This window comes from Aquila chrysaetos, chromosome 16 (assembly GCF_900496995.4).
Source record: "Aquila chrysaetos chrysaetos chromosome 16, bAquChr1.4, whole genome shotgun sequence".
Classification (NCBI taxonomy): Eukaryota; Metazoa; Chordata; class Aves; order Accipitriformes; family Accipitridae; genus Aquila; species Aquila chrysaetos.
In genome coordinates, this window is record NC_044019.1 from 21,788,654 (window position 1) to 21,813,682 (window position 25,029).

The 25,029-nt window shown below is 40.1% G+C and overlaps 1 protein-coding gene across 1 annotated transcript in view; it reads right to left on the minus strand.

Moving 5' to 3' along the window:
- Positions 1 to 10,419: 10,419 nt before the first annotated feature.
- Positions 10,420 to 25,029, minus strand: part of ELP4 (elongator acetyltransferase complex subunit 4) — a 156,700-nt gene continuing 142,090 nt past the window's right edge. Inside the window, exon 10 of the mRNA XM_030039850.2 lies at positions 10,420 to 10,997. Coding sequence (XP_029895710.1) covers positions 10,866 to 10,997 — 132 coding nt within the window. The 3' untranslated portion in view covers positions 10,420 to 10,865. The remainder of the gene's footprint in view (positions 10,998 to 25,029) is intronic.

A 25,029-nucleotide genomic window follows, 5' to 3' on the forward strand; every position in this document is an offset into this window, starting at 1 on the left:
GGTTAATCTCATTAAGTTTTATTTTGAATTTATTTTCAGTTTTCAGTAAGGAGGGATTCTTAAGAAACGTTTTTATAGACTTTCAGCCCTTCGACCAGCCTGTAATTTGGGCTAACAAAAAGAAGATAGGTTCACGTATCTAATTGCAGCTGAGAGCAGGAGGAGGTTGTTTATTTAGCTCGGGTTTCTGGGGATGCTCTAAATGAACTCCAGAATCCAGCAGAATTTCCAGCGGGGAGTTTGCATCGTGCCAGTCAGTGGTGGAGACGCGACGCACGCCTGCGTCTATCTGTCGTAATTATACATAAAGTACGTATAGGCACGTACACACAAATATACGTGCCTGACTTTTAAAAATTGTTTTTGTTAGGATGCTTAAAAAGAAAAAAAAACAGCTGTGTTTTTAACAGGCTCTTTGGGAGAGTGAATACCATCCCTTTATATTGCCACACAGCACAATCTTAGTGTAATTTTCCATTGAACTTGTAACCTGGTTAATACCTCAATGCGCTTTGTGTGAGGGTTGTTAGTGTGGGCGTGGGTGGAGAGCTGCATGTCAAGGAATAATGAGAGAAGACAAATCAACAGGCAACAACAATGTGAGCTGGGACTGGCTAGTGAAAGCTAAAGGCCTTTAGTCACTGGCAGGGAAATCTAAACATTCCCATATCTATGAAGCTGGCTCATTGTGGTGCAGTTGTTACTTGCGATGCTGTGCTGAAAAAGGGATCTCATGATTAAAAAGCCAATGCGCGGGGAGTTTTGAGTCAAAGCACAGGCATCACAAGCAGCCTTTGTAAAGCAAAGATACTATCTAGGCTGGTTATGTTTTCCTTTCAGCATATTTGTCACTGCAGATAACACTTCACTGTAAACTTGGAGTAGCAGAGTTGTGGTGCTGAGGTAGTCGCAACGCTGCAGACGAGATGAAACGCACGTAAACTCCGAATCCTTTAGGGACAAAGAGCAGCTTTGCTCAAAGCACGAGACGATAGTTAATAAAACCAGGAGCCCAAAGCAAGCAAAAACATTAGATTAAAATCTTTCTTTTTAATTGATACTGGTCAGTTGTAAGTATATTCGTTATGGCAGCATTAAGTAGTTTTAATTACCTGGAAGCCATCCATTGGCAAATATGAATGAAACATGGATTTTTTTTTTTTTTTTATTTATATATATTTTTATCAGACATGCACATGCACATTATATATGTATAGGATACGGTTAGATCGCATTAAACACCACAACAGGCAGGTCCCTTCTCGCATAGATAAATCGATTCTGGGAACAATTAATTACAGGTACAAACCCAGCATTTATATAGCCACTTAGCATGTTTATACCTACTAATGTAGTTTGTTATCTAAATGCCAACTTCTGCTCAAACAGAAATGGAAATGAGCTTCCCATCCCTTCCTCCCCCGAGAGCTTTTGTGCCGTGGTTGCTGTTTCCGCAGGTGCCGGTACGCGGACAGAGGCAGCTCCCCGTAGCTCTTCCCTGCCCTTCCCGGGTTTTCCCGGCCTCGCAGCTCCACCGCCTGCGGTCCAGCCGCTGGTGGCCTCCGTCGAGCCATCGCCAGCCCTCTACAGCCCTTCTGAAGCCTTCTTCAGGGCAGGCCGCGCTGCGGGGCTGCGGCCCGTCGCAGCCCCGCACCTCCGCGGTCGCGGCAACGCTACAAAGCAGTTGCGTGCTCGGACGGACCTCGAGCTTATTTGGGTGACAGGCTAGCTAGCCGTGGTGGAGAGGAGACGTTTCCGGCTCGCTGCTTCGTTATCGCGCCCCATGGAAAGAGGTCGCCGGGGAAAAGTCCCTGGCCGGCTGCACATCGGGAAGAAGCGAGGGCATTCGGTCCCCAGAGCGTTGCTCGCCTCGAAGAGCTGCTGCCGCGCGCGCCGGGGGCTCTGCGGGTTACGGGCGGCCTCGCGGCGCGTCCACGGCCCCGTCAAGAGCCTCTTCCCCGGGGCGGGCGGGGGCGCGGGGCCGAGCGCGCGGGGGGGTCCCGCGCCTGAGCACCGGTGCCAGCTCCCGGTTGCTTGCTGGGGGCCAGGCGAGGCCCCGGAGCGGCCCCAGCGCCCAACCGGGCTCGGAGCGCCGCCGCGAACGGGCGAGGGGGCTGCGTGGGGATGCGCTGCCTCGCCAGCCGCCGCTACCAGCCGCGGGAGTGGGAAATGAAAATCTTCAGCGTGCTCTGAGCGGCCTCTAATACCCATTTTCATCCCCTTTCTTCTTCTAGAGCCGTATTACATACGAAGACTGAAATCTGCTGTAATACATTGCTCAGCGTAGCACAGCAATTTCCAAGGGTCTCCGCTTTTTACCACTGAAATTAGTGGGAGTTTTGCTATTGATTTCAACAGGAAAGAGACATTTCTGTGCATTTGGTTAAAATGTATTTCATAATAACACCTTATACTTTATTTATAAGCCCCTCCTAAGGCATTTCACAAATTATAGTCACACAAGAATTGATGTGTGAGCGCTGTCTTAATAACACTGTATTTTGTATTTCAAATATTGTGTTCTAGATACAATATTTACATTTACAAGTGAAAAGGCTGCTAACCTAACAGTTATTGTTCAGAGCAGACAGATGATGAGCCATACATGCTGATGGTGAAGCAGACACGCACGCGGTGACATACGTGTTGGAACTGCCTCGCGCCGTGCAGATACCGGGTTTAATCATTTTTAAAAGGTAAGCACGAGTCAGCGTGTGCCCTGCTCCAGGAGGCAAGAAAGAACTGCTTTCTCACCCAGGCTGTAACACAGAAAGGGGATTTCACCACTTCTTTTTAGCTAGGTTTTTATTTACAAAGTGAGCAAAATGCCCCTGTCGGCTGGTTTACTTTAGGCAACCTGGGATTCATCTTTGGGGGCAAGATTGCAGTTGCAAAGAACAACCTGGGACTGATAACACACATCGCCTCCCCCAGGCTTTCCAGCCATTGGTAGTCCTATTTCATTCACTTTCCATGGCCAAAGGTGTCTGGCTTTTTTTTTAATTGATTTTTCTGGTATTACTGACTAAAATATATTATCTTATTTTCTCTGGGTAATATGTGCAGGTTTAGAGTTATGCTAAGGTTTCAATTAGTTCTGCATTTCCATGGTATAAACAGCACTAGGAAAACTGAATATGTATCATTCTTTTTTCTTTTTTTTTTTTCAGTTCGTTTCCATTTGCTCTTGTCCTCAGCTTCAGCAGTTGAGCATTGCTCCATGTGCAGCTGATAAGGCTCTTCTGCTCTGCGAATGGTGTAACATCTTCTTTTTAAGTAACTCTTCTTTGACAAGACACCTGCTTGCTTAATGATCTCCCGCAGCCCTGTTTGTAATCAAAAGTGTGATTGGCACCTACAAATACCCAAATACACCCCCCCTTCCCTTAGAAATAGGCATATGAATTACAGATGTGAGAGTAGAGTCTGTGATGGCTTTTTGGTCTTGTTCGGACAGGGAGTATTTACGTGTCTTGCTGTGGAGAGAAGGCAGCCGCAGGAGCATGTCTCTGGCTGAAGAGCGCAGGGACCCCTGAAGCCCCTGCCCTGCCCGGCACGGTAGAGGCAGAAGAAACGTTCCTCCTCTTTGGGCGGAAAATAAAGCATGGAATATAGCTCCCTTTGGATTACTGCTGGAGAATGATAGGCAAGTCTCTCACATATGTTATCTTTTTAGTAGTTGTTAAAGAAAGTAGCGGAGGATGGAGCAATCTGCACGAGATGTGTGGTAGTAAATATAGTACAGTTTGGATAGGAGCCAGGTTGGCAAGTTCCTTGCTTTAGAATATATTTCAAATTAATTCCTCCCCTAATGTTCTCTTAGATGTAAAGAATGAAAACCCCCGTGTATCAGCTGACAGTTACTTAGGGTAGCTTGCTTAGGATAGTTAACTATCCTAAGATAGTTTTCAATAGCAATTGTGTGGAAGAGGAAGGCGTTTTCCTAAGTGCTGCAGAAATGAAACCTCAAAGGAATTAAACCATTTGATCAGTCTTTTAACAGGTACAGCTGACGTGTGACAGATTTTCATGAAACCTGCAGCTGCCAGAATCCCTGTTGTTTCTTTTGAAGATGGCCCTTTAGAGAAAAGTCCCCATGAAACCTGCTTTCCCTTAAGTTTCATTGTGAATCTCTGACGACTATGTTTTAACACACTGAGACTTTCAGGGCCTTCCGCACCGTTCCCTTCCTCGCCCTAGGTAATATCCCACCAGCTAACATCCCTGGTGAAATGATGGCGATTTTGAAGGGGGTGAAGGTGAAAACGCGTGCCTGATGCCGGTGGGCTGTGTGCTGGAGCTGCTTTGCCCCCACAAAGGACCACGATACTGTTTTTGCTGGGCTGGTAGAGGTTGATGGTTTCTTGGGCGCTGGAGCCTGACCGCCCAAGTCGAATTGCAGCTGCGTCAGATGGTGAGCAGAGGTTTTGTGAGTGACCCAGGAGGATCCTTGTTACCTTCAGGTGCCTGACAGGAGCTCTAAGTTGCATGAAATCCTCCAGCAGAGGTTGCAATTGCCTCCAGGCACCTGACAGACCTCACGTACGCTCCAGCAGCTAAAATTGGTGAGGGTTGCGAATTGCAGTTCTGCCTCTCCTGGGACATACGAGCTTTTCCAGCTGCACCAGAGGAGTTTGTAGATTCACAGATAACCTCCTTCAGGTCAGGCCTGATGGATTCTGAGTAGTTTATGAACAGTTATTCCATAGAAATTACATATAGGGCAACAGAAGGACTCTGATTTATATGGAACTGCATACAGCAAATAAACACCGTCAGGTTATTACAATAAATATGTTAACTTCTTACAAGCAAAGAAAATTTATATTTCTCCCTGTCACTGTTTATGTTTTACCCTTTACATTTCTCTCTGCAAAGTTGGATTCAGATTCAGTCTGTAGTCTGCAGCTTTGTGTTTCAAATACTGCAGGGGAGGGTTTATTTATTTTTAAAACTCCCTCTATCAGACTGGATTAAATAAAGATCCAGTCATTTAAATTTTATAATTTTTTCGCTTTTAAAGAAGCAAGTTGTCCACTTTGATTCCTCTGAATTTAAGTCAACACCGTTACTTTGCAAAATATGCATTCAAACCCTTCGATTCTTACTTAAACTAAGCTTCTGTTGGGTCTGATGATTTTCTGAGTTATGATTCAGTTGCTCTGCGTGAACTGTCGTTGATCTACACCTGTTTGGGCAAGGACATATTTAAAACTTCATAGAGCCTTCTATAGGCACGGACTGCATAACGAACCCTGTGTTCTGCTCCCTTGCATATATTCTCTTACTGTGCCTATCTGCTGTGCTCTCCATCAGGCATGAAGTAATTGTGCCTACCTACCATACCGCTTGTGCTTCCATCCTCTTTCCCAGTGTTTTGTTGTGATAAAGTTTTATTTGCTTGTCTGAAGCCGGCGTATTGATGGTGTATGTTTGAAGCTCTGTATCTATGACCCTTTGCTAGCTGGGAAGAACTCCCCAGTTTTGAGGTGGCTCCTGGGAATGCTCTGTCTCCCACACAGACGGACTTGCTACTTCACTGTCTCCAAGAGTGTACTGTCAAACTCCTTCTCACTCAAGTAATTTTCCAAAATTGCTGAGCTATCCTGGACGTAGGCTGGGAAGCACCATAAATGGAAATTTCACCATGCTGGAGAATTCTTCCAAATGCTTTCCTCCGCCTGTCACCCTCTATTTGGTCTTGACTGAGTTCAGCTTTATTCATTAGTTTAGCTTTTCCAAGTGCAAGGCCATGCCGGTGGCAGGAGTTTCGTTATACACGATGGATAGCAGATGTACGTCTGTTGTCTGACCAGTTCATCTGCTGGATCCATACAGATGTTGAATGTGCCCGGAGAGGAAATGGACCCATTAAAACTTCCCTGGTCAGGAATCAGGTGCCGGAGCTGCGGTTTCCAGCTATGGTTGCTAGCTGAAGACAATAGAGCTAAAACTGGCATCGAGTCCTACTAGAACGATTCTTGTCCTATTGATTTAAAATAGGTCAGGAAGGCAAATTTGTTTTGCAGCAGTGCCAGTCCCAGGCCAAGAATGATGCCCTGCACAAAACAGTCCTGGTCTGTGAGTAGTAGCTCTGAGATACTTTGATAATATAAATAAATACGTACTAAGAACTGCAGAAAAGTCTCACTCAGGCAACATATTTGAAACAAGTTTACAGCTTTTTCTCTGCACAATATGCTTTCCCAAAATATTGGCACTGAAAACTGCTTGACTTCATATTTAAACCCAAACCAGACCTCATTTCTGTTCTTCTGTAAGTCTAGCCCCATGAAATTTCAGCAAGAGCTTTCTTTAGTGCATTTGCTCCAACCTGACTCCAAAAAAACTCTCTGAAAGTACACCAAAATTCACCCGTTTCAAGACTTTTCAGAGAATACCTCTGACGCTGTAACTGCTGAGAGCATTCTGAGGGCATGAACATTCAGACTCAAACTCTGCCAGCACAGAGCGAAGACTTTTTTTTTTTTTTATTCTTGCTACATTTTGGATTTAACATTTACCTTCAATGCCAGAAGACATTAAAATACATTTTTAAATAGAGGAATATGCAACTACAAATTCTCTAGATCCGCTAACATTTTAAGGAAGATCCACTGGATCTAATCCTACCAGCTTGCTCCTGGTCTAAACCATCACTGACTTCTCTGGAAGATTTTTTAGATTAAGCTCTACAGCATCAGAAAATCCATGTGCCATAAAATGTAAAAGGCACAAAAGATGTCTTCCTTTTGATATGAACAGAAGGTCTGTAAATTAGTTCGATGTGCCTAATAACTTTAAAAATTGTTTAAAGGCAGAGTTTAAATAAGCAGCCAAGTTTTCAGCAGATGCTCTGGGATGCTTGATGCTCAACACTCCTGAAAAATCTATCTATTCAGATGTGTAAATACACATGTAGGCATCCACTGTATTAATGATCCATTTCTGGAAAAAAAAAAAAAGAGCCTAACATTTGCTTATATTAGACTAGAAACTGAAAAAAAATTGTGGTGGATTTTTTGTTTTCTGTTTTTTCCTCCATTCAAGCTGCCTTTTTTCTTAAGATGAAGAGGATTCACTTTCATTCTTTTTTCTACACAGGTACATTTATTATTGAATAAGCACCATCATGTGCTCGGTGTGATTAAAAAAAGAAATGTAGGCCTTGCATTCAGGTAGCTCACAAGAGAAAATAAAAACCCCAAGAGATGTTATGGGGGATAGTACTTGCTTCCACCACCTCTTAAAGGCATAAAAGCATCTTCTTTCCTATTTCTGTAGTGCTCTGTAGTTATGCATGACATTTCTTCAGCACAGGCAAAAGAAGAACACTTTATTAAATTTCTGCTACATGATTCTGGAGAAATACTGGTTTAATATGTGTGTCTGTGTTTGTGTGTGTAATACTTGTAATATACACACATTTTTAAAGGGATGTGTTACAACCTTGTGGTTTCAGAAGAACTTGATTAACAGCTCACTTTCCAATATTGGCATAGTAAAGGATTTTTCTAAGTTAGACTTCTGCACTTTTCCAAAAGCTGTGTTTGGAACAACATCACTATTCTATATTAAATTTAAAGATGAAACCAGTGGCGTGCTACCATATGTATCAGATCTGAAGTAGCTGAATGCCCACTTTCAGATGCTTGTAGCTACTGTTACAGAAAATTGAATTCAGCTGCATCCTTGAAATTGCTTTTGAAAATTCTTTACAAACATAGAAAGAGACTTAATCTATCATAATATTATTCTTATGTTCCAAATACCTACATTGTGAAAACCTCAACACAACAGAAATTATATAAAGAATTCTTATTTGACATATTAAAGACACAACATTTTAAATTTCATTACTACTTTCTTGACTCTGTGTCACAATTCTGTAAAGATCAGGTTCTCCTGCTGAATTGGGAACGTCTTCACTGGGATGAATCTATTGTTTCCCTGCTGAGTTTGGTGGTTTCAGTTTGTTGCCTGCTAAAAAGTAGGAAGTTCTGCTTAAAAAATTGCAACAAACAAAAAACCTCATACCGCAATCTCTGCAGAAAACAGCCCTCTGAGCACAAGGAAGGATTACACAGATTTTCCATCCAAGCCAACAAGGGGGCTCTGAAGATGCAAAAAGAAGCTGGTAGCACATTGCAACAGAAGAGGCTGCACCCATTCTTCGATTACCTGAGCTGCACCCCTTAGTTAAATATTTGTCTTCAAATCAAGAGAAAAAAGAACTGAAGGATGTTTTGTACACAGGAGCTTGACAGTCACAGAGTGGTTATGGGGAAAAGTCACAGAAAATCACCATGTAAACACTTCTCCCGCTTCCCAAGTCAAAATTGCTTCTGGTGCAATAAATGAAATCTACACTATATCTACTGTATATCTACATACTATCAGGTAGCACACATATAGCATTATTTCACTTATCAGTTTACTGGATTAGCCAAGTCACTGTCATATGTTGTTGTAACTGATATAATATTTTGGAAGAAAAGAAAAGAAATTTTGCTCCATGTTTTTGCCTTAGGTAAACAACACTGTACATCTGTATACTCTAACACTTATTTTACAAAGCATGTTTAGTGACTCAGAAAAAAAATTAATCCAGATTTGCAGAAGGAGTTCCCTTTATTATTCAAAATATTTGTCAGCTTTAATATTAACCTACCAAAGTTTTTGAAATTGAAGTCTTATAAATGCATAAGACACACATATACACATATACATATGTGGAATACACACGCTACTCGCTAACAATTTCAGTTAATACATTAACTAGAAATCAGCTGTGACTTTCATGATATTTTCTCCCCTGTATGCTAAGTCAATGACCTATTTAAGTATGTTGGCAACAATTCATATGTCTTGTGACTTTATATTTCACAAAGAAATACTGTGTTTTGTGTTATTTACATTAAAAAGACGTACTATGTAAAATTTCACCTTTGTTAAAAATCACTTTATCCTAAGTATTTAAATTATTCCATGCTTTCAAAAGGCACAATTAAGTAACTAATGAGAACTTCCATTCAATGTTACACATAATACAAAAAGAGAAAAAAATGTTTGAGACATCAATGATAATATTTTAAATATATTGGCATAGGAAAGTAGATGTCTTTTTGCTTTATTAAACTGACAGTTCAGTTCTGAAACTTTATTTTGAAAAGATTTAAAAAGGATTTGTGTCTTTAGAAATAAAAAATATAACAGGCATATCTAAAAAATATAGAAGAGAAAACCTGATTGTTACTACTAATGAAATAGCTGATGACAAAATACTAGTCTTTTTGATTTTGATCACAAAAAATAAACTGGTAGTGACAGGATATGATGGATAGATTTGACATCCTGGCAAATCACTGTCATTGATTCAATTATTCTAATTCAGAATAAAAGCTGTATACAGTATGTGTTTATGCTACAGTGGAGTTTTTTAAGTGATTGACATTCATCATATTAGTTAGACAGTTTTAAAAGCTATGTCTTTGTTTTACACAGCGTTGTCAAGAAAAAAATAAAGTAGAACCTGGTCTGCAGGAAAAAAAAGCAAACCACTTAACCAACTCTTGGTTCCAAACCCATCAAAATAAGTTACCATTATTGCATCCTATTAACATGTTCTTTGAAGAGTCAATTTCACTCCAGCCATGTAATACACTATCATAAAGCCTAAATTTTGAAACTGTAATGCAATCTTACAGCTGGGTGGCTTGGAAGTTCTGCGGAGAAGAAGATATTACCTTTCAAAATGGAAGTCAGCCTCAGAAGAAAGAATGCAAACCACTTTAATTTACAGGTCAGCTTTGCTTTACCGTTCTTTTGTTTGATGAGATATACAGAGATACATACAAAATAGTTACAAGTTCACAAATTGTGTATCTGAGGGTACAGAAGCCTGAATTACTTGTATATTCTGCCCTGCTTTAGACCAGCATGCTGTGATACCCTTCCCCGAGCTCAAATGCACTCTTCTGGTTTTCCAGCATTAATGTAGCTGTCGGTTTGAATTTCAATCTTGAATTATGTCTGTTGACATAATTTCATAGTGCTGACTTCAATTGTTTAGGATTACTGTTTTGAACTACATAAGGAAATCAATTCTTTTCTCTCTGGTTAGTAAATTCCATTCAAGTGCATTTTAATGCACGTAGTAAGCCATAAGGCAAAGTAATTATCTGTAATATATTCTGATTCAAAAAACAACCATACTTAATTACTGGCATATTAGAGTAAAAACTATCTTACACATTTAAAATTTAGTATTACATATTTAGTAAATAATAATAAATAAATTTAATAAACTAATATAAAGATTTCCTGAAATTTAAGAATGGTATTTCAATTACAAAAATTAATGTTTTTAAAACCAGAACTGAGTAGTTTGCTTTCGGAATAACACGTGACAATTAATGGTTAGTTTCATTCCTTTATTTCAATAAACCGTCCAACTTAACTTATTATTCATACAAAATATTAAATGTAAGTATATAAAAATTCCATTGGGAAAAATATCCCTCTATTTTTATTGTAAAAAACCATCTGGAAATGGAAGGGTAAGAATAATTTTCATATTTTCAGGAAAGGAACAAAATACTGTACGTTTCCAGTCGAGCAGAACAATGGCAGGACCCAACATAACAGAAGCTTTAACAAAAAGCAAAATCCAAACAGCCCAAAATTAGTACAAAGAAACCAGGACAAAAAAAAAAAAAAAAAAAAAAAAAAAGGCGGCACCATATGATAACATGTATTTTTAAAGACTGCTGGGTCAAATCATTAAGAAAAATATTTATATAAGTCATTAACACTCATAATTAGAGTGTCATATAAATCTGAGTGAAACTGCTAAGTAGAAATCACTAGAAGTCCAGGTGCTTCTTGCCGATGGCCATAGCACCACATCCTGAGCTCAGCAGTTTGGCGGATTCTGCCAGATCCTGTTTGCTTGTGCGGCTCACTGTGTCTGACAAGTCTGGAGGCAAATGCAGTCGCTGTGGCAGGAGATTTTCAGGAGGGAGAGGGAGAGAGAGAAGAAAGAGAGAGAGGAAAAAACAGGGAGGGAAAAAAAAGAATAATTGCAGTAGCATTTACTTTCCATAGCATATTTCAAAATGCAGTCTTTTTCCCGACTGATCAATGTTTACTCACACAAATAAAACACTTCCCGCATGCTCTTTTAGGCTGACCTGAAAACAGCTTTACATGTTTTCAATACATTGGATTCTGTCAATTTGAATAGATTTTTTCCTCATGAAAATTTTCTAAACAAAATCCGAATTTGCTCAAGGTATTTAATTATATCTATGGGCATTTTTCCTTTAAAAATAAATGTTTTGCCTGTATGGCAACCCCTACATCAAATCCTTTGATTTCTATGGCATTACAATATAAGTATAGTTTTATTTCAAACATGCATCCTTTGTGGCAGAGTCTGAAAAGAAATGATGTGATGGTCAAAAGATGGAGAAGCCTCACTCTGGTTCTAGCATTATTCTGCTAAATGTTTCTTCTTCATATTCTACCGATAGTTGTTAATAAAAACAAGCAGTGACAGTAGTTGCATTTGTATAAGGCAATCATGTATGCTAACCAAACCTTGCCATCCCTTGTGAGTTGTAGGAACATTACATCCAGTTCACAGATGAGGAAACTGAGACGCAGGCTACATGGTTGTCCACAAGCACACAGTCCTTGCATAATAAACCTTATTTTTCAACTATGACAAAAATATTTCAACTCTCCCTCTGAGGATCTTTTACACTGGAGGTATATAAAAGACATGACATTACCATTTAGCTTTTGTAAAGTAAGGTGAAAATTAATGTAAAACGGAGGCTTTACTTGGTTAATTGCTGGCTCGCTTTTGGACACAGTGAGGTACTGAAAGCCGGTCAGATGAAACAGTTGAGCATCTTCTACTCAGTGCAATAATTTATGAAACTGGTATCGTGGAAGGAGCATATTTCTTGAAAGATTTAGTAGGCAAAGGCTAAGCCGTGTGGCTCTTCTTTTAAAATGCACACGCTTCTGAAGGGAACAGGGTAACAGTAATGGCTGAAAAACTGTATTAGGAGGCTGTGTGGACTATCCTTATTTTCTGCTTTTGCTATGTTTTTGCTTTTATCGCAACACGTAAATACAGCTGCCTTTTATTCAATATCATTGCAACTTTTATAGGATAAGATAAGAATTCTATTAAAAAGCATAAGAAATATCTGTATTTACAGTGGGCTGACTGTTCACTTAATTGCTGGCTTTGAGATTGTGCAATTAGGTGTAACTTGAGAGGGGCTCCAAAGTGCTTCCTACCGCTGGCCGCTCCTGGTTGTGGGCAGCGCAGGGAGAAGAACGCGTGCTGGGTTGTTGTCTTCTCCAAGGGAAGGAAATGCATAAAGTAATAATGCACGTGGAGCAGGAAAGCCTGCGCCCTGGGTGAGATGACACACCTCAGTGTTGAAATAGGAGAAATGTGCGTATTTACTTGTAGCGCTTTGCCTATGAAGCGCAATTTATGTATCAAAACCCACCCCCCATATATACGATTTAGTAACTATGCAGCTCTTACATTTCACCGTATTAAAAGCAGTGCTGTGGTCTGGTATCCTTCACTTACAGTTCTTCCCTTACTCCTAAGAAGGTTAAGCACGGCTGCGGACGTGAACTGTGGTCCATGATGCCTCATTTCTACGTCGACACAATACCACCTAGGGCACGTGCCCATCTTGTCTGTCTGCTGAGAAAAACGTTTGCTAGGAAAGAGCCAAGGTACAACTTGGATTGTATGAGGGGGGCTGTAACCAGTGGAAAACGAAGGATGAAGAAAAGCCGGGAAGTGCAGGGGAGCATTTGGCAGATCTTTCAGTCACATTTTCTTTCCAAAAAAGTGTACAGTACTGTGGGCAGGGTACACGGTATCTGGTATGTGGGAGGCGGAGACACAAGTGAACTAATCCAACCATTTCCCACTCACTGTCAGCATCTCTCTGCCCTCACCGGGGAGGGGGAGAGGTGGCTTCATCTAGGGGAGATGTAGTACCGCTGTCTTCTTCCTGCAGCTACTGACTCTTTTGCCAAGTCTGCCAATGGATTCAGAGCAAGGTGACGAAGAGCAAACTGAACTGAGACTCAGCAAACTCATCTTGCGCAGGGAGTAGCTACTATCACAGATAGGGAACAACTGTAAAACCTTCCACACTGGCCTGGACTTGAAGTGTGGTCAAAAGAAAAAACAACTTTGACATTTACACAGCCTTTTAGTCAATGCTGTGTTCATTCTCTAATATATATTATAAACAGAAAATGGATAGAAGAATATTCATAAATTTGCAAAGACTCAGATAGGAAAAGTAAAAATTAAAGAACCTCAGATTGGATGGTAGGACTGAATCAGGCTTTTACAGATGTATTTGTTATGATCCAGTGTTTCATTATACACACATATACTCTTCTTCCCCCATCTTATTCAGTGAAGAGGATGCACACTGCTCATTTAGTGACTGGCTATTCAGTATTTTGTTTTCTTGTAACTGTTTACTCTGAACTTTTCTGACGTATTTATTATACACTATTCAAACCTTGTTCTGAAGACAGAATGGCTTTTCAATAGCACATGTCAGTATATAGCACTTGAACACTTCACAAACCCCAGCTGTGTTATTTTCCTAATATTCTTGTGAGATAAGGCAGCAAAGTTACCTCCATTTTAGGCATAGAGAATTGAGGCACATAAAACACATGGCAAAAGGTATCTACTGATTTCAGAAACACAATCTGAGGCGTTTAGAACTTGCTTTTCCAGAATGTTTAGCATCATACAGCATTTCACATGATCAAATGCTAACTTCATTTGCAGCTGTGAGTGTTTAGTATTTCTCCAAGAACCCCAAGTTAGGCACTCAGAAAGCGAGAGACACAAAATGAGAGTACAGAAATAAAAATGCTGGGTTGAACCAATATGATCACATGGAAGCTCAGTGGTATAGGCAGAGACACATCATACTTTCCATGATATCCTTCAACTGTCTTAATTATGAGACCATCCCTCCTGCAATCCTTGCCCTCTCTACAATCCCAACTTTCAAACATTACAACAAATTGCATATTTCCAGGAAAGCATATTTCACTGCGTATGCCACATTGATCCTCAGATCAGACGTATTCTGAACAATAAGCAACACTAGAGTCCTCTGAAAAACAACTGAATGTTATCCTGCCGTTAAGACCTGAATCATAGCACACACACATGCTACCTCTGAATAAAGTCTGAATAGGCATTTCAAAATATCATTCCTTAGATTTTCTGCACGCAGCTTAAAAACATAAACAGGGCTGCAATATTAATCCTATTAAATATTTTAACACCATCAAAAAATACTCTAAATTTTAAACCACAAACAAACTGCAAATTCATTGTACGGCATTATGCAGACATCCACAGGTTAAACAGGCCTTTATTTTTGGCGCCAATAGGGACATTGCGGTCACTTGAACTAAGGCAGTAAGTGATAGCATGAATAGGCTGTGATCCTTTTTGAACACCAGCATTACAGAACGATCAGACATTTTCACAGATATTTGCTGACCACAGAGAAACAATAACATTTAAAGTCCCAGTTTAGGACAAAATGTTTTCTGGTGGACAGACTTCTCTGCTATTTCTGAGGCTGTGACCTCCATCCCTTTCAATCTCTTTTTCTCTTATCAGTCTGATAAGAATCAGGCTGATTTTGCTCACATCGGCAATCCCAGTCCTCGTTGCCCAGGCCTCCCATCCTGCAACTGGTCTTCATGACAAAAATGCCTCTTCTCCGGTTATCGGCACTCCCCAGCCTCTGCCCCAGTCAGTCTCAGCTTTCTGCTTCCGAGCTCTTCATTCCCGCTCCTGCCAGTTCTGGGCTTCTCTTGCCCATTTCTGCCCATATTCCATCCCCTGCTCCTCTTCCTAATGCCTAGGTCCAAATTCAGCACCAGGCCACCCTTCCTTGCCTCAGCCCCTTCTCTTCCTCATTCCCTATTTTGTCCTCCTCCTCTTCCCACCTGTAGCTCTGGAGCTGCCCTTTCTTTCTCCTGCTGGCGCTGCTTTCCGTCCCCCGTCGTGCCCCTGCCCCTCTCCTCTGCCCCGGTGTCCCCTGCCCGCCCAGCGGCTCACCTCCTGCTCCGAAAAGCAGGTACATCCCTGGAAAAGGGTCGAGCTGAATACGCAGTACCGAGTGTGCCTGGGCTAAAGAGGTGGATTTTCACAGGACAGCCAAAACACATCCCTGGCATAAATGGTAGACATAATATTGCGTATTTTCATTTGTTCTTTTAAATAATTGAAGATTTTCACTAAAATATTCCAGCGTGTGCGTAAACATAAAACTTCCTGTGGCCTACAGCAAGCTGGTAGGGCACCAATATTTTAAGGCAAACTGGTCATAGTCTGGCAAAAGTAAATATGCAAGTGAAAATAGGATCCTATAATCGCCCTCCTTGTGATAATTTCTTAAAGCAGGTACCAAAGAAAGGTAAAGTTTGTCAGTGTAAAAACTAGGGAATGCTGGAGTAAACTTCCTTTGTGCAAAGTTAATTGTGTATCTGCATTATTATAGTGTGTTTAATTACATGATCTCACATTATTTTCACCCATCGCGGCTGTCAGAAAGGTTTAAACGTAGGATCTTCGGAATCAGACTCTAAGCTTCATTCACTTGATTAAGAAATAAGTGGCTATGGAAGAAGGCTCTTAGTGCACAAGGCACAGCTAAGGAAGGGGCATGGTGTGAGTGCTGGTGCTTCCCCCCTGCTCTGTTTCGGGCAGGTCCTGAAGGCTTTGCGGTGATAGGAACAATTACACTGAACCCAGCTAAGCACACAGCTTTAGGGCATGCATTACAAAAGGAAAACAGTTCAGACAAAACTTATTACATACTTTGCCTCTGCTCCTCCCTCTGCCTGAAGAAAACTTCTAATTACTTCATTTGTTCTCAACGGGGGGCGGGGGGGGGGGGGGGGGGGGGGGCGAGTAGAGGTGGAAGATAAGAATATGTAAAATGACAGGCCAGAAGGGACACCCAGCAATCAGTTAGTCCAGTCCCAGCACCGAGCAATCAGCTAGTCCAGTCCCAGCACTGAGGACCAAATACAGCAGATGGTTTTCTGATGCTGGTCTGCCTTGTAAGACTGGAATGTAAAGATCCAAGTCGTGGCTATTCTAGGAACTTCCAGTGGGCTGGTACATTTGGTTGGGGTGTAACTGATTTTTTTAAACCAACAACATCCCTACTAGACAAAAATACTAGCAAGTGCTTTTGCCAGTGTAGCTTATTGTATCAAGGGGATTGTTTTACAGATTTATTATAAAAAACAGACTTTCCAATGTAAGACTTTTTTTGTCTTAAGAGGATTGACCAGTAGTTTTGCTAACAACCTGTCTTGATGTTGATTATACCTCAGTTACAAAATGCATAGAAACAGTACACAGGTTTTAACTGACTATAAAAGGGGTTGAAAATGAAGTAAAAATTGTATGACTGAACCTAAGTAACCAATGACAGGTTAAACAAAGAGCTAGGTACTAGAGATAATATTAAAGAACTGATTACTATACAACTATACACATAAGCTACACATATTCTTCTGAGGAATCTACTGGCACTGCATTGTGGAGGCAACTAGTGAAATCCAGTATTACACCTACACGGTAGAAACAACAATCAGTTCATAAAATTACTTTTCAGATTTGAGGAAACATGTGTCTGTACAGATTGTTTGTACACTGGCTAAAATACTCAGAAATAATTGAGGTGGAAGACACTCAAGCTACGGCAAAATTTCATAAAATTAACTGAGGGCTACTAAAATCACATATTCCGTTAAAATGCTTTAAACTAAAAGTATAAAAATATTTAGCAACAATATGATAAGCAGGTACACATATATTAGCAAAAATCTAAACCCAAAGTAATTCTTCATATTACTCCAAATTCATTATTGTATTTTGGTAGCTATTGCAAGTGTAATACTGTAGCAAACAAGTATGTAATAACATAAGTGACGCAAAATCATTGACTCTCATAAAAAACGAGGTGGTAGTTCATTCTTAATTTGATATATATTAAAGTAATTCCACTGAAGTTAACCTTGTGACTCTGCTAACAGTTACATGAAGCTTTAACAACCGAGCCCAAACTTCCCAAAATTAAACTTTAAAAAAAACCTTTACAATTCTATTTATTTGGATCTTTAACCAAAAAAAAAAATTGTTTATTAGTCTACTATGGCTGCAGTCCTGCCTTGGGGCAGGGAGATGGGTTAATGACCTCTCTAGATCCCTTCTAGTTCCATTTGCTACAACTCCATGAAGACTGAAGTCACCAAAGCCGAAGGGATTTGGTTTAAGGGGAAGAGGGGGGTGGGGAGAAGAATTTTAGGAATGCTGGGAAAATGAAAGATGCAGACTCCTAGTTGGGGAGCTTTATATCCTACTTATTTCTTTTTGAAGCAGACAGAACTCTTGCCATTCCATAAAGCCCACACAAGAGAGAGCAGGAACAGTCTGTGGTACAGAGACTGAGTTCCTGTTACTGTTTCTTCTTCTGCTTATGATGCCCATAATGCATCCCTTGCATTATGTTTTCCCTTTTATGTCTTTTTATTATTACCTCATTTATAATTACTAGTAATTATTTCTATTATCATAGTACCTAGGAAAAGACTTCAGCATTTTTGTAAGTATAATGAAAAAGGTGGGTTTTAAGGAGAAATCAGCAGGAGATTAGCAATGCAGCTTTATAAAACCTCCTCTTAGAGTGAAGAACCCCGTTACTTGCTTGAAAACTATCAAACTGTCCAGTGATGGTCACCATTACCTGACTGGAAATAGGTTTCTTGATAATGAATAAGATCTCACAGGCAGGCTGGGGAAAAGGACATGGAGGCCTTTGGAAAAGAAAACAAGCAACTTGCGTCTTAAGAAAGAGGGAGCCGGTGGAGGGATGCCAAATTACTCCACAGCCACTGAGCTGCCTCTTTACCTTTGCAGTGAAGACGACAGTCCCGAACGGGAGGCTTTAGCTGCCAGTGGTCGTGGCCAGCTGTGATACAGTGCAGCTGTGCACCCCCAAACTGGGCTGCCAGGTGAGAAAGAGCTGTGCAAGAAGGAGCTGGCAAAGCTCTGCCAGGTGCTCCCCGCTTTGCTGGGGAGCTGCGCTCTGCTCGGGCCCTGGCCATTTTCCTGCGCTATCGCTGTTCCAGGGCCCGACCACGGAGCTTGCTGATCCGGGTATGATCCTGACCTGCTGTCCTGACTTCTCAGCTTGACAGTGGACTTGCCTCATAACTATGGATCTGTCTGGCGCTCACCAGGACTGGTGGGTGACCCTGGTTACCTTCACCGGACCTGCTTCGCTCTTCGTATTTGGGCAGCGGGCGAAGGATTTAATAGCGGTGGCTGAGCCCACCGGTGACACTGGGTATACCTTCAACGCAACGGCAACACATGGCACTGATTCTCTGCGGTGCCCTGAGCCACGGCTTCAAGGCCATTGCAATATGTCTGTTTATGTGGTGAACGAGTTCCCGAATGAACAGGTTTACCTGACTTTCCCACAGGTTGCATCTTGCATTTCTGACTGAGGTAGCTGCCAAATGGTTACAGACTCCTTAAGAGATACACATTTCAGGAGCATCTTAGCCTTGCCAGTCAATGACTTCACTGCTTTCTTAACAGGTCATCATCAAGCACAGCAACTGGTCTTCTTGGCAAAAACAAATTACTGCCTTTGGGCTTAATATAAACAGAAAGATGTGAAGTTATGAAACTAAATTTCTTCTAGAGAGAAGAGTTTGTTCAAATATTTGACATGGAGGTGACTATAAGTTTTGGCCTCTTCTCTTGCCAAGTTTGCTGACTGAGAGACACCAGGTATGTGTATTACGATGAAATGAATTATCTTTTATATGACATGTAGTCTACTGGAGTGACACATCACTTATGTTGACATAACTTTGTAACTCACATACAAATCTGACAATATCACTATGCAAAGATATAAAATTCTTATTAATGCCACAAAACCTAAAAATACTTTTGAGTTAATGTAAGTGCACTTCTCAATGACAAAATAATAAGTCCTTTACCACTGAAGGCATTATAAACTCTCACAGCAAGGACTAGAAAAGTCATTCCAACTGGCCTAGACCCACGTCAGGCAGAAATCGTATGACAGTCCTGAAATTTGGTTCACAAATAGTGATAGTGTCTCACTATCTATAATATTTATCTTGTGGAGAGAATGGTGTGTCTCACAATCTGTAATATTTATCTTGTGGAGGGAATGGTGCCAAACTATCCTCCCGTAACTGCATTTAAGTCTGAGGCAAACTATTTTAAAACTCATTTACTATGAATCTCTTACATTCCTGTTCACATTACAACTTCCTCAGTATTTTAACAAATTCAGGAGACAAACCTGTTGGTAACTATTTTTCTGTATAATGGACATGAACTCAGTTTCTTTTTGTTCTGCTATATTCACAGATGCTACATGACCATTTTTAAATCACAGCAATGGATACATTTTCTAAACTGATTATAAAGACAAAAGACTTGACTTTTAAAAAGAGCATTCTAAAATGTTCTACTTTTCAGGTAACCATGATTGACTTATAACTAATCACAACTATATCAACCCATGTTAAAATAAGCACATCTACCATATGCATTTCCTATTTCTTTTTTTTAAGTTGAAGCATAATCTGAGCCGTCAAAATTAATTATTGTTAACATCAAGTGTCGAGAGAAGGCTTCCACTAAGAATAGCTGATAAATATATTTCTACCTACATATCCCTGTCTGTCTGCTAAAGGACACATTGCTAATATGAAAATAATTTTTTATATATAACTAATAATACTTAAAATACTTGAACACAATTCTAAACCTCTTATTTTCCATCACCTACAGAATGTAAAATAAAACCAGGATAGTTCTCACTTTCACCTCATTTGCAGGACAGTGATGTTTTGTTCTGGGTTTCCAATACTACAAAGAGATTATTTAAACAGTGACTTTAAAGACACCTGGCAAAATTAAGAACCATTAATAAACTCCCTTCCTTTTGTGATAGATTTTGTAAAAGCCGTTTTATGTTTCAGAACGCTGAATCTTAATATGTGCCTCTTCAGTGCAGCTTTTCATTGTATCTGCTTTACAGAAGTGATATCATAATATCCAGGAGAATTCAATTCAAACTGTGCTGATTCGTTTGGATATGCCACATGGTGCTGTTTCTGTTCTCTGAGCAGAAAACTATGCAAAGTACTTAAAATCTGGATTCCTGAGTCTCAATTTAAAACTTGATTTATTTAAACACTGGCTGTTGCAAAGTGAAAGTCTTTCAGAGATATCTGTACCAATAAAATTCAATTCTGTACATGTTTGTTTAAAATGAATCCCTAGGGGATTTCAGATGGCTGAAGAAGTTCCAGTAACATGTGAGTAGAGCTGGGTGGGTTTTTGGATGTGCAGCATTAGTCACTACTTTTCAGTGACAGGAAAGAAAAGTACAGACAATTGTCTGAACAAACTCTTTCATACCGAAGAAAAACTCCAAGATGTGTTAAAGAAGATTTGCTACGTGTGAAGGGACACAAGGGAAATATAAAAATATCAGGAAGATTTACCTTCTCTGACACTTGAGAATGCCAAGTGTTTGGCACCATGGAGTGCTCTAAATCACACGTACAAGTAGCAGACCTGCTTTATATTATAACTGTAGTCTCTGCATAATGAAGAAGCTCCCCATGCTATAAAGGGGGCTGGATTAACCAGTGATGGTTATAGGCCATCCAAGGACTACAGCTGTTCACTGCTTGTCTGATCCAAAATTCAGAGAAATACATGGTAATCTTACAACTAGAACTGTACTAAATACTTACATAGCATACTACCATAATCCTTACTGATCCAGCTCTTATCAAGCACATATTGTCTCTGTTCTGAAGAGTTTACAGTCTGAATACATGAAGTGGGTAAAAAGGAAGAAGTGAAAGATAAAACATCCAGGCAGAAGGAAAAATGTCATGATATATAAATACCGTATTAATGCCAAAGCAATTTTTTTTTTCCTTCTAACTGAAAAAATATTGTATAGAAAGGCAAGTGAAAGAGAACAGGCATAGGGGAAGAAATTAAGTGACAAAGGGCTGAAGAGAAGATGGAGTGAAGAAAGGGAAAGATGGAAGAGATATATTGTCTAGGCATGTTACAGTTAAGATTGGAATACATTGTCTAAATGCTGAATGGAAATACTGTTCTAAATTCAAACAGTAGTTCAGGAGTCTCATGGTATTGTCTATGTCCAAAGCAAGCAGACTAACATTTCTCCTGTAGATCTGTTCTGTTTGCTGAATTTCTCCTTCCTGAGCTTACGTAAGAGGAGTGCGGGACCCATGATGCAAGTCTGAGTAATTCTAGGGCTCTCAGGATAGTCCGGATGGATGCTAACGTTAATGTCACATTCTCTTCCCTGACGGATTCATTCAACCTGAATTGCAGCTGTCTACAAGTCAGCCATTCAGTCTAACCTATATCATATACTTAGGATGAGATGAATCATCCTTGCAAGTGCTTGCCCATCTCTGCTGATTATTCAGGAAACCCGGCTGACTAGCTTAAACTAAATTCTTAACTTGGAGTGTAAAAGGTCAAGGAGAGGAATTCAGTCCTACAACTATATGAAGCTTCTCATTGAGTCAGCGCCTCCACTGTATCTCCTCTTTCTTCGAATGACACTGCAACATGCCACAAAGTATGGATTTTGTATCAAACCACAGATGGCTCACTGGAAACGTTCCAGAGTTGCTGGTGATGCCCGCACTGCTCTACAACAACTTGGGTCTCTCTACTGGGAAGCTTGAAAAGTGTTCAAGACACTGTGTGTATAAACAAAAGCTATGTAAGCGACGAGGAGGGAGAAGTAGCAGAGACAGAAGCATCTGTTCTAGGAGGTCCAACATACTACAACGTTACTGTCAGCCTCTAAAATTTCAGCTAAGTTGGAAAACTAACCAATATTTGAGTTCGCATCCAAAGCTATCTGTTAAAGTTCACTGTAATCTATTCAAGTTTCTGTCTCAGTTTAAATATTTTGTCACATTACAGAAAACTCATTAAATAGACCCATTTAAAACCCATCACTTTATCAGAGGGTGTGCAACAACACAAATAACTGATAAAATGTATTCTGCCTCTTGATAAAATTGTCCAGATAGATTTCAACACTTGACAGAAGGATTATGCTCCAAGACAGGTAACTTGCACTGGCAAGTCTCCGTTACAAGTGCATTTTAATGCCTGATTTGCCAACTCAAAGAAGAGAGACAACAGAAATGCAAACACACTTCTGAATTGAACAGTTCTGCAGGCTATTGCTAAAATACACATTGCCTACAAGCTTCCATTGATTTCAAGTATCTAGTCTCTTTAGATCCTATGAAATTTAATGAAGTGCTTTCCTAAGAAGAACAGGAGAAAATGGGAGCTGCTCTGAGACTCTGGACCAGTCCAGCTCTGGGCTGTCCCAATGCTGCCTCAGCGGTTTTGCTAGATTTTGTATGCATTGACAATGCTGATTTCCTCCTACACATCAGCTGCAGAAGTTGTGTGTACAAACACAATACGTAACTATACATGCAAATGCACACACTACTTATGACTGCGTATGAGTTACTGATAATGGCCAATGTGTCTACCTAGAGAATGTCTCCAAGGCATGCAGTATTACTGCTGTAGAAAGCACCGAGACAGTGTGAGCTGTATTGTTTTACATTCGACTACACAATGCCAACCACCCATACAATATGTCCCTGAATGCCTCTGTTTCAAGAGACCAGTGTCACAGGTTTGGCAAGTCGCTGGTTATGAAGAAGGAGCGCGAGAAGGGGGGCAAAACGTAAACGTTAGCTGGGGGGAGTATTGTTGTTTTATACTGGGAGTAGCCCTATGCTCTGTAGTCTATTTACTTTTTTAGGTCAGCTAGAATTAGAAAATTTCCATTGCTAGGCAGCCCAGCACATCTGTGAAGCATTTCTGGGCGTTCAGACCTGAAGCACGTGCTGCCCGAAGGGAAGATTCATTACCCCGTGTTACATTGCCCGCCAGTCCCTCCCCCAGACGGCACACGGGCTTCGGCAACAGGAAAGCGCCTTAACTTCGTGCAGAAACATATTACATGACCAGAACACAACAATTAGCACATTTGTAAAGCTTCAGGGATAGGAACAATTTGATAGCTTTTTGAAGCAGACTAATTTTCTGGAGCTTTTTATCTTCTTTTTTTTTTTATTATTTTGCTTTTCATGCATGGACAAGTTCTTCTTTGCTACAGGTATTTTCTGAGTCTGCCTTGCAGGATTATTATGTGTAGAGAAACACAAATTATTCAATCACTTTAAAACAGTGCTAGAGAAATGAAAAAGTGCTATGTAAGTGGAAACTACTATTACTAATCTCTGTTTTAAAAGCAAGTATCATTTAGATAGGTAAATGTATTGCTGGTTTACAAAATTCTGCACATTTACAAACCAAGGCTGCTAAACAGACCACCAGTTTGTTTATGTTTGCAGCTTTTCACAAGCTAGAAACTTCAGCTCTGCAGTGGCAAATGCCACTGTCAGATGCTCCACGCTAAGGCAAAAATGAAGCCAGAAGAGAAAAAAAAAAAAATTTCTGCTATCATTGACTTCTCACCCTAAAAACTGGCACTGATATAGGAAGTATGTTCAGTTCCTGTAACTCCCAGGTAAGGATGTAGACATTATATAATTCATATTTTAGTATCTCTTATTTTCAGTACTAATGCCCCATGACTCACGAGGGATACAGTTTAAAACTCCAGCTAACAAAGCCTTTCATAGTATTACTGCCAAATAATCTTAGACTTCAGAAATTGCTGAAGTGTAATTTAATATCTGTAATATTGGATCAACCTGTTTTGCTATGAAAACATACTGTGGCATATTTTTACTCAGTGATTGATATTGCTTATACAAAAAAATATCAAAATCGCATTGGTGATCAAGTGGTCATGTCGACTACCCTTTGGCAAACCAATGCTTTAAAGGAAGTTTAAGCACAGAATAAGAAGTTGCAGGGGAAAGGTTAAAAGACAGGTCATGCTAATTCCTTTTTAAAGGACTCTATCTAAGACAGTAGGACTCAGTGTAAACTCAAACAAATATATTAATGACAGAAACTGGTATCACATTAAATGCAAGACTTTTGTGACTAATTGAGATTAAAATAAACATTACTATTTATCTGGAAGTTGGGGGCAAGGGCTGAACATTTGAGCAGATTCCTACATCAAAAATGTGTTTTGTATAGAAACTATATGTCAAATTATAGTTATTTGCTTTCAGCTGTTTCTGGCAGTTATTTAGTTTAGTGCTTGTCATGTGTCAGTATTTTTTTCATTTCACTTCTTTATTGTCTACTACAAGTAAGTCTCTTTAGAGCAATAAGATCTTTAAAATCCCTTTAGTGTTTAGAAATGTCAACAATTCGGTAGACTATACGTGATGAATAGGCCAGATAGAAAAACCTGCCTCAAGTTTTTATCTCAAGAGAAGTAAGGTGCTTTGAAGAGCACTTGATTTGAGATTTAGAAGCCTGCTGCTATTCAGCCAAACACTCTTGAGAGCTGTTAAGTCCTGACCCATAGCATGAAAACAGGTTGGAGGGAGGGAAGAAATACGGGTAAGAAATATATTTTGTCCTCCCTGTGTAAGTATTTCTTCTAAATACCATTTAAACATTTCTTCCTATAAATAAGTAAAAACCTAAGAGACCAGGCAACCTTATCAGATGATCTTATTTGAATATTTTGAATGTAGCTAGGACTTGCCAGGGGGAACAGCTACAGCACTGGAAAAAGATGAGGCTCTACAGGAAAAAAAAAAAAAAATCTAAATGGTTCTTTCCATTTGAATAGATGGCACTGACTTATTAAAGCTTCGGATTTTTGACAGGAGACATAGAAA